This window comes from Amblyomma maculatum, chromosome 2 (genome assembly GCF_055883805.1).
Source record: "Amblyomma maculatum isolate TAMU_Amacu chromosome 2, ASM5588380v1, whole genome shotgun sequence".
Lineage (NCBI taxonomy): Eukaryota > Metazoa > Arthropoda > Arachnida > Ixodida > Ixodidae > Amblyomma > Amblyomma maculatum.
This window is the reverse complement of record NC_139345.1, coordinates 1,528,723-1,548,603: the sequence shown is the minus strand read 5'-3', so window position 1 is coordinate 1,548,603 and position 19,881 is coordinate 1,528,723. Positions and strand designations below refer to the sequence as shown.

The following is a 19,881-nucleotide window of genomic DNA, read 5'->3' as shown; positions in this document are numbered from 1 at the left end:
TCTGATCCACTCTGTACGCTTCCTATATACCTTTCTCTTGGACGTTACCGTTAGGCTGCTAGTCACGATCTGCGAGTATTTGCCAAATGCGCTCCATCCCAATCTTATTCTCCTAGTTATTTCCTTTTCGTGGCCCCATCTGCGGTTACTAAATGTCATAAGAACACACGTTCGCTCACGACATCTAGTGGTTCGCTGCCTTTTGTAAAGTGCTGTTCCCTTCCGAGGCTCTTGAACATTACCTTAGTCTTCTGCACATAATGTTCGTGTTGAGGCACGGCCCTTACAGTCACCTATAAAACATACCTTTCTGATTTTCCTGTGAAGGTTATTATTCGCGTTCTTTGCCGTTACTTCCCTTAATTACTTAGTAAGGAATGTGATAAGCGAATTGCAGATTACTAAGGTATTCTCCATTAACCCTTATTCCTAACTGCTCCCATTCCAAGTCTCTGAATAATTTCTCTAAGCAAACGGTTAATAGTACTGGAGAGATCATGTCTTCCAGCCTAAAATCTTTCTTTATAGTAATTTTATTACTTTCTTTAAGGAGAATTATGGTTGCAGTGCAGCCACTAAAGATATCTTCCAGTACTTTCACATACGGCTCCTCTACACTCATTTCGCAATGCCTGCATGAAGACACAGAAGCAGCAAATAATCGAGATACTAATAAGTTGCTAATAAGTTGCTAATAAGGTGCTAATAAGTACTAATCAAGTGAACTAAGGCTCACAAAGAAACACGGCAGAAGCTACATGAGGGCAGTCATCACTTCGCTTACGTCGGACATTTCAGCCGTATCTGTAGCGACACGGCTGCCTAAAAATAAATACAGAAATAAAGAGCACTTTAAAACATCCTGGTGTACGTGCAATTTAACGTTTCGAGGCTCGATTACACCACGTGTGCGCGTCATAACAAACATGAGCAAAATGAAAACCAAACACATGGTGCGAGGTATAGCGTATTTCAAGATGACCCTGAAACACACGCAATTCTTGGCTCATCGCTGCGTTGCAAGCGCTTGTCATATTTCGTGGCTTATATTCTGCCTTATTATACGCACGCTGCTTTTTATACTCAGAGACAAACCACAAGGGTTGTACAAGAAGTCGAGTTTATTCCACAGTTTTTGCGGCGAGTGCTCTCGCTATTCAGGAAGCGGAGGTCCCATCACAGAAACGATATCCTTGTTCCTTCGCACAGCCAGGCTGCTTTCAGCTCAGTACGCCATACAATTCTTATACCGACACGAAGTGTGTACCGACAGCACTTCCGAGCTCGTCCCCCTCTCAGGGTCGTCGTGCGGCAGGTGTTCCTTTGTGGTTCCACGTAACGAGCTGGCGCTACCACGTCCATCCCTCGCGCGGTCATAGCAATGCGACCGTCGAACTCATCTAAACCTCCATTGGGATAACCATGAAAAGGATAAACAGGTGCGCCACTCCATTGATCCACTTATCTCGCTGCAGGACAGCGGGTAGTATCGGGCTGCTCAAATTGAATCACTTCGTCATTGGCCACCTCATGCATTCAGATACGCCCACACTACCCCGGCCACATCTAATAAAATTCCAGGACAGACGATACATCACAGTCGCCCTCGCGCAGTCTCTGTTGTCTCCTTGAACGAAACCATACAATTCCGCGATCGAAACCCCGCCAGGTCCTCCGGCACACACTGTATTAAGCGCCGAAACACGTCAGAGAAGTACAGTCGTGGGCAAAAGTAGTATACAACACTCAGCCAGTAACACCCAGCTGGGGAAAACCCTGCATCGAAATGCCATCTAGCGACAGCGGCAGGTGCAGCGACATCGGCACGTGAATGTGGCTAAAATGGAGCACCGCCACTATTGTCTCGATCTTAAATAGCCGTTGCTAGATAAAGTTAGCATGCAGTTTTCTCGAGCTAAGCTACCGGCTGAGTGTTGTATATCACTTTTGCTCACGTCTGTGCATACCCTCGCTTCCTAAAACGGGGCCTTGTGTTTTCATCTGGCTCAGAAGGGTTTTTGTTGCGGTCATCAAGTATGCGGGAAGATTTATTTTAATAACTGCGCATGGTGGCTAGCTGTTTTTTCAAGCGGCGCCAAAGAAAGAAGGTGACGAAAATGCACTCGTATAATCGTTTCTAACAACTTTTTAAATAAAGAAACCAAAGTCCAGTAAGGTTAAGGCGGAAATCCTGGCCAGGCAATTTCGAGATCACCACATGCATCGGCTTGACGAGAGCGCGACCTCTTTGCCTGATAAACTGGAAACCGCGTTAAGACTTTCATCTCTTTTTATGTCGCCATTCTTTTTGCCCTGGAACTAACATGCTCGATTGGTTGGCTTTCAGTGTGACAAAAGGGAAAGTCATGAGGAACTCTGCAGTAAAAAGACCCACGATCGGCCCGCGCTTCGCCGCTCCCGTCTCTTGTCAGTCTTGTATAGCTGCCAGGAGGAAACGCTCGAAAGACACAGAAGCTCTACTGTTAACAAAGGATGTTCGCAGAAGGCTAAGTCCGGAGAGCCGGTCGCCCCTCTGTGCCTTGCACATGCAAGGTCAGGCAGCGTACCGAGGCGTGGACACACTAGCGTGGGCATCTGAGAAATTACGTGGTGATTCCGAAATGAGCGCGTCGGGCACCGACTGCTCAGCTGGGGGTGAAGTAAATGCAAGACGACCCGTATCTTAGGGACAAGTTTAAAGAAGAAGGAAATTAGATGAAAAGTGCGTCGGTGGCTCCACGGTCACCATGTGGGAGAAGCGCGAATCACCGTGTCCTCCTAACGACGGCCGCCTGATCGGCGCTCGCGACGGGCCACGCCGACCGTGTTCCAACCGTGGTGAGTTTCAAACAAAACAGTGCCGTTGGCATGCGCGGGAAGTGGCGGAGGCGCCGTGGCCCAGTGAGGAGTGCGTCATGTGGCGATGATTTCAGTCGTATTTCAATTGCAAATTTGTTTCACCTAATTGGCGAGTGGCAACGCTGTTTGTAGAACAGTTCGTTTTAATGCGGCTGTTATTTTTTGCAGCCCTCTGATACAGCACTCATCTTTAGCTTGACCAAAATTCATTACGCTTTGGTATTCGCGACTTAAAAAACGCTGTCTTTTTATCCTTTTGCGCGGTATACTGAACGGTTATACAGAAGTTTTCAGAGGCTTCATTTGCATACACCTCAAAAACAGCATTCCTGGAGTCTATAGTATACCTTTTCCTAAATAGTTATAAATCGTAAGCGAACAAAGCATTTCCAAATTTTGATCGATGCCTTTTTCAAGAAACCAACTAAAATCAACATTATAAGGCGGCTGGCATTTGAAGGATGAAAAAAAAAATCATACACGCATGTGTGAGAAGTCTACAGCATCGAGTAAGAAAAACATAACATATCTATTTTTTTTTTTTTTGCCTAAAGCGAACAGTTTTAGTCGTGTTTATTAAACATAACTGTCGCGGATGGATTCCCCGAAACGAGCTCCGAGAACGGACGCAGGGACTGCTCGTGCCAGTGTTTGGTGCGCGCGGTGCGCCCGATTTTGTGAAGCCGGGAGAACGCCACCCCAGCGTAAGCCAAATCGGAGCGGGTCAGCAGACCAGCGTCGGGTACGGTGAAGAGCCGATCGAGGCGCGCCTGTTGTGCGCGCGGTCCCCCAGGGCGGTGGCATCGTAGCTGGCCGCAGTCCACGCTTGGGATCGACGGCGGATCCCTGGAATGGCCGCGCGTCTTCCAGGAATCGAGCGGGACTTCTTGGGCTTCGCCGAAGAAGGAGCATGGATACAACGGACACGGGCAGCTACAAGGAGCACCCGAAGAGGAGGGATGACGACGGCAAGCAACTTTGGAAAACATTGAACCGGGAAATGCGACTCGGGTGCCGAGCAGAGAGGCCGCACCCTGAAGACGTTCAGCCGTTGCACTGGTACATAGCGTACAACAAATGCTTTGTACTAGCAAGTTGTCGCAAGTGGTCCGGTGGAATCGGGAGGTGAAGGAGAGAGAGATGAAGAACCTTGTTTAACTGGCGCAGTCGACGCCGATCCCGATTGGAAGCAGACCGGCCATGCAACGACGACAACACAGGAAACAGGGTTGAAGATTTATCTCGGACGCTGATAAAGCAGGCGAAATCATCGGACTCCGGCAGTGATGAAGGAGCGGAATTGGCAAGGGCAACGCTGTTGAAGGAGGCAAGTTCCAGGTCCGGACCAGGCGGCGCAGCGACAAATTTCTGTGCCAGTTCATCCATGCTGAGACATCAACAGACTCGTAAAGCGAGGTATACGGTATCCAGGCGAGCACCTTTCTGTTTCTGTCCCGGTCGTGTTTGTCAAATCCTTGGGTTTTGAGGAGCGATGGTAGTAACCAGAGAAAGATGGAGAACGTGGCGGGAAGCGGTGAGTTGGCAGCCGCGATCAGTCAGGCAAAGGAAAGTCCAACTCACTCTCCTACAGTTGTGGCGTCAGGATAGCAATGACAGAGCTGCAAATGCAATTGCGAATTGCTGAATGCTGACGCCGGCAGCTGACAGGAGACGCGGAGCTGAACGAACGTGCTCTGAATGGGCTCCACGATTTTTTACCTGTTTTATCGGATCTCCCCAAGCTCTCTGTACGAATCTTCACTGGCGCATCCGTGAAGGTAAGATGATCTGTTGGTCACCTTTGGAGCTCGATTACGTCCATCTGCGACCTTTATGGACCACGTTTTGTGCTTTGGCACGCCACCGAAGCGCTAAGCCTAGCACCCGGCGCTCGACATCGAGCTCCTTCGCAGTAGCGTTTCGCGCCAAACCTGCGTCCGTCGCCACCTGCACCGCTGTCGTTCACAAACCTCGAAGCCGTCGACATGGCCTATCAAATCGAAGGCGTTTCTATCGTCCCTGCCGAACTTGAAGCAGACTCGCACTGGGTCCGAGCCGTGAAGGCACACCGTGGAGCTGCGTCCCACCAGCTCAGCGTCTCACAACCGGCTGCCTCGACCTCATCAAAGTCCGACACTCTATTGTCAGTCACCATTTCCATTGCTGCTACGCTCCGTTGTCACGCTCTTCTCCCTCGCCTCCCAGCAGAAGGCTTCAAAATTGTTTTACCTTGACCTCCGCAGGCCCACTAACGGAGCGCATGCTACAGACCATGTGCACCCTTGCCGGCGTCGACTATGCATGCCACCACCCGTGCCGCCGACCGTGTACGGATCAATCCTTATAACAACTCTATCCGAACCCCGTCAGGGCCGCGCGCCGGCCTCTACCTTCGGATTCCAGACCTCTACATGGGTGCCATCTCACACCCGGCGTGCCTATACATCGCCGCACCGGACAACACCTCCGGCATAATATACAACGGTATTGACTCTCAAAGCCAGGACGACGTAATTCAAGACTTGCGATCTACCCCTACGATATCACTGATGCGCGTTAGATGGGGCGCTCCAAATCAATACTCATCACATTTATCGGCACCACCGTACCCTTCCCCACACCATTGTGTTCAATTGCGAGATCTGCCACTGCCACCTGTTCCACCCGAAAGCCGAGGCGTGCATGATCTGCTGGGCTCCTGGCCACCGCGCGGACGTAAGCACGATCGAAGCCCCAGTCTGACCTTTGCCATCGCTGTGGTCAGGCTCACAAGGCATATCGAGCCCTCCACCTGCGTCCCCTGCTGCATCCTGTGCAAGGAGGCCCATGTCACAGGCGGCAAAAAGCGGCGCTCGACCGTTGACCATGCGCGAGTGATTCCGTTGACGCCGGCGCGGACGTCTGGCGCGCGGCGCGATTTCGCGCGCGAAAAACGCTCCATGCGGGCCACGCTTAAGTCTCACATGGTGGTGGAAAAGGCAGGGACAACCGAAAGCTCAAGATTGAGATCGCGAAAGTAACATTGCAAGCTGAAGAGTATGCACGGACCTCAGTCAAAAACAACTACAGCTGGTCAAATGCGACTCTATGAAAGGCAAGCTTAGCATCAAAGCGGCTTGGAATCTTCCTAGATAAGTCGCGCAGTGATCAGCAACGTAACCTGAACAGAATCTTCACGGTTTCGCCAGCACGGACGAGCAGCTCGTTACAGCCGTCACCAGCACGTACCTCTGTACAGAAAAGACGACGTACGCAATTATAAGGGTGTAGAGAATCCGGACCTCGATAGAGAGTTCGAAGTCTATGAAATACAAGCAGCACTTATGGCCACGAGGCGGGGCATGACAAAAGGGAACGACAGGGTTACGATGGGATTGTTTGCAATCTCAATCGGCAAGAACTTGGACATCTCACGAATTACATCAACGAGGGACACATCTGGTTCCTTTATTTTATCCGTCATAGCAGACGCGAATTCTCATCGTCTGGACCCCTCAACGGACCGCGCATACGAAGAATTTCGTGATCTGATTGACTGACCAAATTCTGGAAACTGCGCATGACATACCGTTGCAGCATTTCCATACGCAGAGCCTTGGCCCCGGCCAGCAGCTGCTGTGGCGGTGCGAAGTGAGCCGGCTTGTGTCCGCTGGGCCGCACACCGTAGCGGTCGGTAGCCGGCCGACCCCCGGCGCCTACGGGCCGGACGCTGTCCCACTGAGCGCGGCGCAGCTGGCGCACTAGCTGCGCACGGTACGCCTCCACCTGCGCGAGAGAAACAGCTCTGTACACCTACCTGCTAAGACAGAATGCCTGCTTGCCCCATGGACATACACCCAACTGTGACGCTAGAAAACATGCAATTCGCTCGTTTTTCTCATCCGCCGGCAATATGGATCTCAGCAAGCAAATAACTGTCAGCAAACCCTACTGAAGCTTTCAACATATAAGCCGATCATATGGAATTGTAGGAATACGGAGCCCATATGACACTATGACGAAATGAAGTACGAAGTATGACGATATCAACGGGCCTTTCATATCTCATCATCGTATTTATTACTCATTACTCGACCCTTAGAGACCCATTGTGGGCATTACGCTTCCGTGTTATTTCCATATCTTTTCGGTATAATTTCTACAAGATTTTCTTAGGGTGATCCCTGTTTCAATGTGCATTATCATACAGTCTATATATCAGTTCTGCATGCTACATATGCTTTCTAATATGGGCCATACGAAAAACAATTGAACTATGAAGCTCATCATATGTCAAGTCCTGGTCCCTGAACTATATATGACGCGTCGGAAAAGGTGAGGGCGCAGAATCACTCCTTGATGGTTGAAAAGAGGTCTCATTTCAACCACACAAATTTTTTGCATAAGCAATTATGTTGAGCATGTTTTCCTCCTGACCACGAGAGTGAAATAATAGACGAATAAGAATGGGTTGGAACACCTTTGGTAGGTAATCTCGAATTCTGAATGGTAGTTTACTATATATCTCTCAAGGGAAAGATATGTAACCGCGATATTGTACCGGTACTCAAGCATTAGGCAGGAACGCGGAGACTAACAAAAAGGGTTTAATTCAATTTAAATTGAGCGCAACGAGCGGAGAGCTATGGAAAGGAAAACGGTAGTCGTAAGAAAGGAAGAGAGTCAAGGGAGGAACATGAGTTAGGCCTTCCGATCGAAATCGAGGAGACAGAATTGCGATACGGGCAGGGCATGTATGGAAAGGTAAGATAACCGATGTTCGTTAAGTGTAACAGACTGGATACCAAGTGAAGGCAAGCGTAGCAAGGCGCGGCAGAAAGTTATGCGAGCGGATAAGATTAGGAATTTTGCGGGTGTTATATGAGGCTTCTGCAGCTGGCATGCGAATGTGTTGGAGAGATCGGGAGGCATTCGTAGACGTAACTAGGATGATGATGATGGTTTTCGTAATGTCGCGAACCATTGTAATCTTTATTTGTTGTCAGCCGCCAGCACGCGGTCTTATCACTTTGCTTGTACTGTGCAGAACACTCCTGTGCTCTTTTCCCACACTCAGTGACGCAGGCAGCAGGCTTCATCATTTTTTGGTGTGCAAGATGCGCTGACATGTATCTCGAACGATAGCAGCGCCGCGCACGTCTGTTTTCACATTTTTACAGGTTGCTATAGTCCATTCTGGCGGATTTATTTAGATGTTTCTTCGCCGACCTTAGACAGTGCTGACGACTGCAACGGGCATTCGTAATTCGATGACCAAGGAGCATTTTTGCTATTGTCGCAACCGCCGAGTTGCGTAGTTCTTTGTGGGTGCAAGTTAGCCCAATAAACAACTGTTTTCAGTTCTACACCTCTGCTCGTTAGTCGCCTACGGCACTGTCACCCTACGTGACACCTGGTAGAAGCGCTGAATACAGTCAGCGTGTCCATGCCCCTGAAGATTGAGTGAGCCGAACAAAGACAGCATCCGGTTTTCGTGAAGATCCGTGAGCAGGCCCGTGACCTGCCCTTCAAAGAGGGCCTGGTGAATACGGGGAAGAATGGCTTGACCTCTTCAACCGCGCAGCAAGATTCAATGCCTGCAATGCCGCAAAGTTGAGGCAAATCTACTTTGCACTTCTGCCAGAATCTGGTCCAAAAATCATGAGGTTTATTTGGGGTACATTCAAGCAGGAACTTTTGAAGACCTTTACGAATGTCTTCAGGAAACGAAAAGCGCAGTCCCTGCTGCAACAAAGAAATTCAACCTCCCAATGAGTTCATCCTGGCTTATCCTGAGGAAATGAAGCACCCATTTGACCGCGCCGACCGTAATATGATCGAAAAAGAAAAAGTGAAATTTTGTCACTGATATCAGAAATCCAACCGAAACCGTGGCCGAATTTGAAATTGAAGCGTCCGCAATTGAGAAGACAATATGGACGCCCGAATGCGGCAGCATCATCAACCCCTCCAAGCGGTGTGCGCAAGTCCCGACAACTGCACATCTCTGAGCGGATATAGCCCGCGGGACCTTAAAGCGAGATCGTCCAAGAACTTCACCGGCTGCTGCCCCAATTCGGACAGCCCCACAGCCCCAGGTAGCGACGCTCACGGTCATCATCGTGAAGAAGCGCAGCAGACCTTTGATACAACTCCGACACCGACGGTCGCTTTTCAAGAACCATCGGCCTTGAGCTATATACGTCGCCACGATCAAGCCCTCGTCGCTTCCAACGAACGACCCTCAACCCCAAGCGACGCCTGGACGACTTCTAGCAACCGCCCCCTGTTCTTCCACTGCGATGGGGATGGTCACATCTTTTATCACTGTCCGCACAGACGAATTGACTTCTGCTGTTTCGCCATAGACGACCCACTCGACCTCGTCCTGGCGGGAGACTGCGCAAAATTGACGACTTACTGCGCGCACGCATCGTCCCGTTCCTTGTCGCCATTCAGGGCCTGCTCCGTGTCGCCAAGCCAAAGTTGTTATGTACGAGGAAGGCCATCTAGCCCAAGCAGTTTAAACTAAGGAGAGCAGTAATGGAGGCGAGGTTGCCCACGGCGAAAAAAACTAAGGCCCTCCACCGCCGATGATGATTGACGACGCCGCAGCCATTGTACCGACGCTCCATACGAAGACGTCCTCGACGATGACGCGACCAGACTCCACACTGACACCACCATCCAGCGAAATCACAAAGGCGTGTACCTGCCGCGACCAGAGTACACGACGAAGCCGAAGATCGGACATCGAAGACAACGTGCAATGCGAAAACACGAACAAGTATACTTCGAAGTCGCTGTCGACGGTCGCTGCCTTATAATGGACACGGGGCCTGACTGCACGGTCATCAGTGGACCGCTCGTCACCGAGCTCAACGAAGCAATGAGTCCAAAGGTGGGCAACCTCATGAGGTCAACCTATACCTCAAAAGACATCAAGCCTCACGGAGTGACGTGACGTTGAGGTGAGGTCGGCCGCAGCTGAAAATGTTGTGAGGTCTGCAAATCAGGCCTCAACTTCATGCGTGAGTTTGAGGCTGAGTGAGTTCGTAAGTCGACTTGTGAGTTCGAAATTTTTAAGAAGTTTCTCACAGCGACAAATCAGCCTGTAAAACACGTTTCGTGATGTTTGTCGTGTGCGCTTATTCGGTTACAAAAGCCCCGCCGCCATCCGAGCGTGCTTAGAAAACAAAGAAAGAGCGCGCAACAACTAAGGGTTTCCAGACCTACGTGAGTGTGGATTTCAGTAGGAGCATCAGGGTAAAAATGCCGCAATACGGGCGTCGGGGTAAGCAATCGGCGCCGTGTACTAAACGCTGCGTCACAGGCAGAACACCAGCCGGAGAGGTCGTTGCTTCCACGAAGGAGGGTTCTCAATGGCGCGATGATGGAAACAAAATTGCGGATGAAGTGTCGGAAATAAGAACAGAGACCTATGAATTTTCGGAGTTCCTTCATCGTGGATGGTTTTGGGAACGCAGTGACAACACGAAGTTTAGCTGGGTCGGGGAGCACACCGTCTAGCGTCACAAAAGCTGTCTTGGCACGGTCTGCATCGGCCAGCGGGACTTGCCAGTACCCGGAACGGAGGTCTAAAGATGAGAAAAATTCTGCGCCTTGCAAACAGTCAAGGGAGTCGTCAATTCGAGGCAAGGGATAGACGTCCTTACGGGTGATTTTGTTCAAGTGTCGATAGTCAACGCAAAAGCGAACGGAGCCGTATTTTTTGGTGACCAAAACGACGTGAGAGGACCAAGGACTGTGCGAAGGTTGAATGACGCCACGCATGTCGGCCACTTCTCCGTCGATGATTTGACGTTCGGTCGCGAAAACGCGGTAAGGTCGTCGGCGCAGAGGCGAATGGGCACCGGTGTCGATCCGATGTGTAACAACTGATGTGCGGCCTAAACTATGATGTGACAAATCGAAGGAGGCGTGGAACTGGTCAAGCAGGGCAAGAAGCTGGGTCTGTTGAGCCAGCGTGAGCTTTTTGTCAATATAGCTGGAGAAGATGTCTACTGGAGATGAATTGGCAGAAGTAGCAGTAAGCGCAGCGACCGGTATTTGGCAAGGGTTATCATCGCAGTTGTCGCAATCCATCGAGGCAAAAGGCTGGACGTGTCCCAGACACTCGCCACAAAGGAAAGAGAACAGGCAATTGAATGGATTGATGACGGTCATGGCGCTGCAGCCAGCTTCAACAGTAAGCACGGCAAACGGCAGGGAGGGGTAGACAGTGGCGACGAGTGAAGCCGTCGGAAGGCGTCGGAAGGCGTGATGATGACAGACCCGTCGGAAAGAGAGTCCGATAAAACAGATATAACAGCAGAACATGCCAGGATTGAAACATCGTCAGCCACAGTGAGTTTGGCGCACGTAATAGAGGTGTCGGTCATCGTGACATCACAGCATCACAGAGGAGAACAGCGCTACTTTAGCACGAGTGCAGTCGATAACGGCCTGATGTTGGGATAGAAAGTCCCAGCCCAAGATGACGTCGTGAGAGCATGATGAAAGGACGATGAATACAATGATGTACAGAGCATATCGATGCCCTCCACGGAAACATTTATCAAATTCGGTGGCAAAAAACGAGCTCGCCTAAATCTTCCGTCGAAAACGCAGTTCTTGCCTCCGGATCTGCCATCACTAGTTTTCCTGCAGCGGGGTTGAACGACGGTGCATGGGAGGCACCGAGCGGCGACGCGGAGATGGAGAGCGGCGACGAACAGATGGATGGTATTCGGGGTCGATGGGCTCGGAAGTCGGGGTTCTGGTAAAATGCCGAGAAGAGTCGTAAGCAAATGCTCGATGGTCGGCTTCGTCAAAAGAGGTCATGACGCGTCGGCGGCACTGAAGCATAACGTGTCCAGCGATGCCACAGGCGTAGTGTTCGCCATGGTTGGAAACGTTGGGGGCGCGGCCGAACAGCAGAAGCGGGAATGACTCGAGGGGGAGATCGAAAAGGAGGAAACACTGGCGGTGGCTGTCGGGCTATTTCAGCGCTGCAACAGGATGCGCAGCAATAGGAGGCACAGCAACGGGAGGCACTGCAATGGGAGGCGACGTGACAAACTGACAGCATGGCCTCGGACACGATTGGATCCCGGATCAGATGTTGAAGTGTCGGTGTCAGATTTGAGAGAGAGAGAGAGAGATAGTTTAATTGGTTAACGGAATTCTGGGTGGTTTCCTCAGTCTAGGATACCATTGGATTGGGCTGCCACCCGGGCCCTGCTGAGCAGGCTGCGCTGTTCAGAGAGACCCGCCGTGGACCAGCTCTGCCTCCCACTAAGCTTGGCTGAGTGCTCGAGCTTAATATCTAATTACTCTTTGCAGTTCCATATCATGTGAAGGATGTCCGAGACTTCACCGCATGCAGTGCATGTGTTATGTTTGAATTTTTCGGGCCAGATTTTGTGGTTCTTTGCTAGGTTTGGAAGTGTCCTAGCCTGTATGTTCCTCCAGGTTACTGCCTCCTGTCTGCTGAGGTATTTGTGCGGTTCTGCGTATCGTTTTCTTTCTAATTTGAAGTATTGTATTAGTTCCCATATGTGAGAGGGGTTGAAGGCTCTGGGGCAGCTGGCGCAGGTGCCCGGAAATTATGCCCTCGGGCTATCCTGTCGGCAGCCTCGTTGTCGTCGATTCCCTCGTGCACCGGTATCCACAGGATTGTGTGCTTCATGTTGTCCGTCTTTTTTTCCTGCTCCATTATTCGGTGTGCCTGTTTGCATACGCGTCCCAGGAGGAAGGCACGACAGGCCTTTCGGGAATCGTTGAGTATTATGTGTTTTCTACCTTGGCTGCTGGTAGGGCTTGGAAGGGCGATTGCAACTTCCTCTGCATCTTCTATGTAATAATTGGTCTTGATCGATGAGCTGGTCACCTCTCTTCCGGTGTGGTCGACTGTGGTGGCTACCGCCGCTTTTCTTCCAGATATGAACTGGCGCCTACGTAGAGTATGTCGCTATTGTTTCTGACGACGTTGTTTTGTATGTGGCGATTTCTCGCTTGCAGAGGTGGGCATTTGACCTCAAAAAGTGCAACCTCACCTCAACCTCAATAAAAATTTCCTGACCTCACTCAACCTCAACCTCACGCTTTGAGGTTGAGGTTTGACCAGGTGACCTCACCTCAATTATTCTGATTCCACCACCGACCTCACTCAACCTCACCTCAAACTCAAACTGTGAGTTTAAAGTCGGTCGCTCGACCTCAAAAAAATAAATAAAAAATAAAAGGTTTTTCACTTAAGAACACTAACTATAAAACGTCATGGCACAAGTCCTGTGCGGTGATACGCCAGAATGACGACATAAATTTTAAACAACATTGAATATGATGAGGCTTACTTGTAAAGTAAAAAAAAATTAAAATTAACATTTGCCATTAACATTTACTGATTCATAGCAGGCTGACCTAATAACGACAGTATAATTGGTCAGTTTCAACTCTTCAAATTTTATTTTTATTTGTTTTGATATGGTGACTTTTGACCTAATTCCCGCTGTAATGCTTATGTGTCCATGGTGCTGCTGGACGCGAACTCCCGAATGTCTGCAGTGAAACGTCGCACATATCTGTGACCGTCAAATAGTGTTTCCGCATGACAGCAAGTCATAATTTCTTGGTGAAGACATTTTCCTGCGATTTGAAATCGAATCGGATGACAAAATTACAAACAATCTAATGTTTCTTCAGCGTAACGTCTCTGTTACAAAAAAAAAGTAGATCGACCACTTGCGTATATATGGAAGTTGTAGTACCATAACATTCTTTTATCAAACAGACTTCTGACGTGGGACTTATCACAAGAGGCGGACAGAACAAAATGTTGCGATATGCAGAGACGCTTAGTTACAAAAAGGTAAAGCGTGCTTGACTTTTGACATTGCGCTACTTTCGATAATCCTGACGAGTGGGTTGTGTTGTATAGAACAAACGCCGTGACAAATTATTGGAAAGATTACCCTCCCTTCTACTTATAATAACTAACGGTAAATTTGCAGCCCCAAAACATTCCTTTTATCATTGATGTAAGTTAAAGAAATAATACGTTGGATTAGGGATAATTCGCCCATTACCTTGAGATGCCGACAGAAGCTCAAAAGCTGGTTTCCTTGTCTACACAGTTTCTTGTCGCAGTGAATGCATTCCAAGTTTACAGTGCTTTTCGTTTCATTTGCGTGGCTATTGTAACGGAAATGGCCTTCGATGTCTTCGTCAATTCGACAACTGCGCGCGCACACATCATCGTCGGTATATTTAGATTTTTTCACTATATCTGCCATAACCACACCTGCCATAACCGCAACCATGTCATGCACCCTCGACGCCGAACGCAACAATGCGATAGACCTCGAAGAAGAAGGGCAGACCTCAGCTGGAAAGGGCGGAAACTTCGTCATAAATTACAGCAAGTCGCCGACCACGGCATGGCTGCGTGTCTTCGCTTGAAAAAGACGGCCACGGTAAATGGCGAAGAACACAGCATGTCGTTTAGATGCTGCCTTTTCTTTTCTTTTTTCTTTTTTTTTTTTTTTTTTGCCGATTTCGGGCGGCTCACCGACGCCGATTGGGGGCGACTTCCAAGCAGACGTTCCAGGAACGATTGGCGTCGATGAGGACGTGGGGCTAAGACACCAGCTTCTTATGGTGGCTGACAGTATTCATAAATGAAATGAAATTAAATGAGAGAACCACGCCCACTGGGAGAAGGAAGCGCGAACACTTAACCCATGCTACGGGAGTTGTTTCTTTTTTCTTCGACTGCACAATATTCGTCAAGAGAGGAAGACTAGCGGGTAGTGAGCAGGGTGGCAACGCGTCTACAGGGAAGAAGAGCAGAGTTCGAACACTGACTAGCGTTTCCCTCCTGCGAAACGATGAGATGCCTGCATGGTCGACAAGCGACAGAAGTCCGCGCAGCCGCCGCGGCGTTCCGAGAAGCGAGAAGGGCTTGTCTTTATATTTCTTTAGACCAACAGGAATACGCCAGTCGGAGGTATTGCGCACAACCAAAGTTAAAGAAGCAAAAAAAAAAAAAAAAGAAAAGAATGTTGCGAGAGGAAGAATCTGAGAATTGTCTTTTCTGATTTTTTTTTCTTAGGAGGAGGGGGGGGGGGGGGGGGACGACTGGCCGTACCGCAGAAAAGCGGCCGGTTGTGAGTAAACGCGGGTGCACAAACGCGAGAGGGGGCACTGGTAAGTGACCACACAAAACGAAAACAAGAAGTGAGGAAAAATAGGGGTGGTGCAAGTGTACTGAAAAACTAAAGAGAAGAGGAGACGCAGATCTTCACTCGCGCATTCACACGCTCGAGCACCGCGCACACAACTCGCTCTCTCGCCCACACTGCCACTGTCCTTGTAACTCTCGGCCCCGTTTACAGAAACGCACTTAAAAATACCTAAAACTCACAAACTCCCAGAGGCACGCGTATGTGCAGTGGCTTACTTTCCAAGAAATGCCGAGGGGTTCCCGGGTCCGCGCTTTGTCCGCTAGTTGAGATCGGACACCGGCTGCGGAGCCGAAAGAGCAGAAGCCAGCTTACGAACAAAAGGCGCGCTGCAAGCTGTAAAACGGAGGGGAGGCCCTCAATAAACATACATGTAAATGAAAAAGGCGCAAGCTCACGTAGGGTGTGAGAATGACTGCAAGCAGTCGTCAGTCACCTGTCTGTTCTTCAATGATTCTTCGAGAAGGGCACATTAAATTTATATTTTTATGTAAGGGTTAATTTAATGTCTAGTGACTAATAATAATAATAATAATAATAATAAAAGAGTGGATTGCACTGATATAACTACGATCTATTGCTTTCTTTCGTTTTAACTCGTACCATATACAATAGCAAAAGCAGATTTTATTTACTAAAATACAGTCTTCGTGGGGCGACTTCTCGTCAAGCCTTTTATCTCTCGTTTCTTCTGCATCCTTGTTCTTTCCATATGCCTCTCTGAAACCTCCTCTCTCGTGCCATCCTCCCCAAGCAATTCCTTGGTTGCTGGATCTTGCGCTTCCCTCTTTTCTGCTATTTTAGCTTTTGTTTTTTTCCGAGAAGTCGACATACCCACGTAGGTCTGGAAATCCTTCGAGTTTTCGCAGACTTTCTTCACTTCCCAAACTCGCTCGGAATGGTGGCGGGATCTCGTTTCACCTTCTTTCGAGTCTGCAGCCGTCGTCCAACCCAACTCGTTTGCCGCGCTGCGCTTTTTCGTGTCGAACGCAAACGCACAGACGCAAACTGTTCGTTACGTGCTCGTTCGTAGCCAAAAGAGTGTAACGACAGGCATTATGAAAGGTGTTTTTGCGGCTATTTTATCGCTGTGGGAAACAATAATTTCAACCTCACAAGCCGACCTCACTAAGTTACGACCTCACTCAGCCTCAAACTCACGCATGAGGTCGAGGTCTCATTTGCTGACCTCACTCAAAAATATTTCAGGTGTTGACGACCTCACCTCAACCTCACCTCACTCCGTGAGGTTGAGGTCATTTTTAGGTTGAGGTTGACCTCATGAGGTCGAAACCTCATGAGGTTGCCCACCTCTGGCCCATTGCCATTAAAGCCTCATTGGATGCATGACTTGGTAATCCGAGTGCTAGTTTATAAGCTTTCCGAAACTGCGTATCAATTTTCTGTGATTCAGTTCTGGTGACGTTGTGGTACGGGAGGCTATTGAGTGGGGGACTATCATCGCCGTTACGATTCTGATCGCGTCCTTCTCCTTTAACCCTCCGTTCCTATTTTCTATTCTTCGGATCATGCCGCAGGCCTGACTGGTTGCCCGAGTCATTTGCTTGATTGTGTGCGTTCGTTCCCCGTGGCCCACATAGCTAGTACCCTCAAGGTTTTTACCTCTCTTTTCCAGGTTCTGAAGTCGGATTTGAATCGGCTCTGCATTGAAGTTTTGCTTGTGCATTCTAATGAACTCGGTTTTTTCAGGGGCGCATTGCATGCCGTTTCTTCTTGCAATGTCTTCAATGCCATCCAGGGCTCTTTGCAATTTGTCTTCCTTTTCTCCCGCTGATCCTGTCGTCGTCCACAGCGTAATGTCGTCGGCGTAAAGTGCGTGACGAATTCCAGGTATGCTTTCAAATTTCCTCGCTATCGGCACCATGGCCAAATTAGAGAGAAGGGGCGAGATGATGGATCCCTGCGGGGTTCCTTTCCCGGCAGTTGCTCTTTCGTTGGTCCTGATACCTCCGACGCTTATCGTTGCTGTCCGGACGCTGAGAAAGTCCCGGACGTAATTGTACGTTCTCTCCCCGCACCCGGTTTCCGGTATGCTATCGAGAATTGCTTTGTGGCTGATGTTATCAAAGGCACCTTTTATGTCCACCGCGAGGAAATACCTTCGTTTTTGGCTGATAATCTGTCCAAGACGTCGTGCTTGATTTGCAGCATCCCGTCATGAGTTGACAGATTCTTCCTGAAGCCGAACATCGAGTTTGGCAGCAGTTTTTCGTCTTCTAGGTAGTCTGTGAGTCGGTTATTGATGATTCTTTCGGGTCATTTTCCTATGCGAGATGTAAGCGAGGTAGGGCGTAAGTTGTCCAGGCCTAGCTTCTTCCCAGGTTTTGGAATAGTTATAATTTCCGCATGTTTCCGTTCTTTCAGTAAATTTCCGCCAGACCAGATTTGATTAAAGAACTTCGTTATTTCCTCCATTTTCTGCTCGCTAAAGTTTCTAATGACTGCGTTGCTGGTATCTGCCGGGTGCAGTGTTTTTGACGAAGGATCTAGCCGCTGCGTATACTTCCGCTGCTGTAGTGTCCGCGTCCAGCTTTGGGTTGGGTGTTCCTGCGTATTTCTGATCGATGTTGACTGTTCCGTCTGGCTCTCCGATGTACCTATTCTAGATCTGATCCGCGATTTCAGAGTGATGGCGGGTTCGGAACAGAGGGAAGCAGCGACAGCTGCCTGGCGACCTCCTCAAGGACAAACTGCTCAATCTGGAGCATTAGAGAACAGGTTCACTTCTCTCGTTACGTCAATGTTATTCGAGTCCGAAGCGGTGGCCTTGTTGTAGAGCATCCGCCTCGCATTCGGAAGGTACCAGGTTCGATCCCTGGTGCCGCCAGGTACCCATCGTTTTTAAATGGGTACAAGCTTTCCCCCGGCCTGGTGCTCGGCTCTTTGGGGTAAAATGCTTGGGAAAAGGGTCATAGGTCCCAAATAAGTGCGCCGATGGGACAGAGCCGTTTCGACATCGGAAAAAAGGGCCACATAATGGGATTTTACCGCACAAGGCGGTCTTATTGTTGTCCGATGGCGGAACTGATCACTGCCACATCGGAGCAACTATTTGAGAAAGAAGAGTTTAGCTCGCCAAACAGTATCCCCCGGGCTTACATGGAATCACCCAGGCCGACCCTCTTCCCAAGAGCCCCTTCTCAGAGAGGGCAACCGAGTGCAGACGCCCTCGGCGTAGTTCGTCATAACTCTGGCAGAGGTTGATGATCTCGTTGGCTGCAAGCATGCGAACGTCGCGTCTTCCTCAATGCCCTTAAGCACGCGCTTAATGTGCTTAGTCTCTGCCATTGATGCACTGACGCACTTGCATAGGTAGAGGTCGTCTTCGATATAACTGTCAAGCTTTCACCGACCTGCTGGGAACGAGATGAAATACGCATGCTCAGCGCGAAGTTTGCGCACGGCCGGACGCCTCAAGATGTCAATAACGGCGGCCTTGAAAGCGGACCAGGTGGCGAAGTCCAAAGGTTCGCAACATCCGTCAAGTAGAAAATAACGTTTGTCAGCTTCATGCCGTCGTCCCATCTGTTGTGAGCGCTCACCCGGTCGTAGGAGGACAGTCAGTCCTCCACATCATGGTCGTCCGTGCCACTGAAAATGGCAGGATCCCGTTGACGAAGCGCACCGGGGCAGGTTTCGGGCGGCGGTAAAGAAGCGGTCGGTTGGCGTTAGATGGCATCGTGGTACCTAGGGTACGATTTCCAAGATTATAACGGGCTTTATTGTAGAGCGAGCTCGTTTGCTAGGGCTAGGTCAAGGTAGGCGACTGCAGGTCCTGGCTCGAACAGCTGGTGCTCGCGTCTCGTGCCGGCACGCTGGCGCCAGGTCATCTTATTCTTTAGAGTTATTAAAAATTGAAATGTATACTACACTTCCAAGTCATATCGTAGCGAAGCTTATATCGAGTACAGTTGCACTGAACTGTCACTGCATAACCAAGGTCTTAACTTCTGATGATTAGTAATTATGATTACAATTGAACTTTATACTGCAATGTCAAATCACATATCATTGAAATGGTCGCGACTCATTGAACCTATAATCAAATGCAGCTACTTACATGCTGTGCATGCGAAATCAATTCATTAATCTAACTTGATCAAGTATAAGCCTAATTAGTCACCTTTAATCAAACCTAACTCAATATGATCCTCCTTAATCCTACCTAATCCTTCTTAACCCAAAGTAATTACCTTTAATCAAATGCAATCTGCCACATTAAAGTTAATCCAAAGTAATCGTCATTAATCCCGTGTAAACTGCCATAATCCAGCTTAAACCACCCTAATCCAAATCAATCTGCCCTAACATTTTTGCGCTTAAACGTAATACGCCCTATCGTCCCTTACACTAACTCACCACTAATTTAACTTAATGAAACTTTAATTCAACTTTCTCCATCTAATCCTTTTAATCAACCCATATTCCAATTTTATCAATGCTCTATCTGACTGAACACGTCATTCCTGTGCGCGACATACGCCATCACTGTCTCACAAGCCTCACACAAAGCTTCTATAATTTTCCCTGCACGTTTTTCTCAATTTCGGGGTTCAGCGGTGGCTTTTCGACCGAACGATCTGTATACGCTTTCTGTAATAATCGCACACAGACTCATCAGCCATCACTTTTATACAGAGAAGAAACTGTGCTAAGCATATATAGGATGGCGGCGTCTGCAGCCGCTCCGGGAACAACAGAACCAGCACAGAGCGTATGTGCAACCGTGCCGTTTGTCCAGTCCAGTGAAACAATTGTGGAGTAAAATGAACAGAAG

General features: G+C 49.2%; 1 protein-coding gene across 3 annotated transcripts in view; it reads right to left on the bottom strand.

Moving 5' to 3' along the window:
* LOC146197816 (beta-galactoside alpha-2,6-sialyltransferase 2-like) overlaps positions 1–19,881 on the bottom strand; it is a 37,003-nt gene that overhangs the window by 11,288 nt on the left and 5,834 nt on the right. For all 3 annotated transcript variants that reach the window (XR_014704898.1, XM_084593044.1, XM_084593045.1), the window contains exon 2: positions 6,428–6,624. Coding sequence is in view for 2 of the 3 variants with exons in the window: in XM_084593044.1 (XP_084449170.1) it covers positions 6,428–6,624 (197 nt within the window). In the remaining variant the exon portion in view is untranslated. The remainder of the gene's footprint in view (positions 1–6,427; positions 6,625–19,881) is intronic.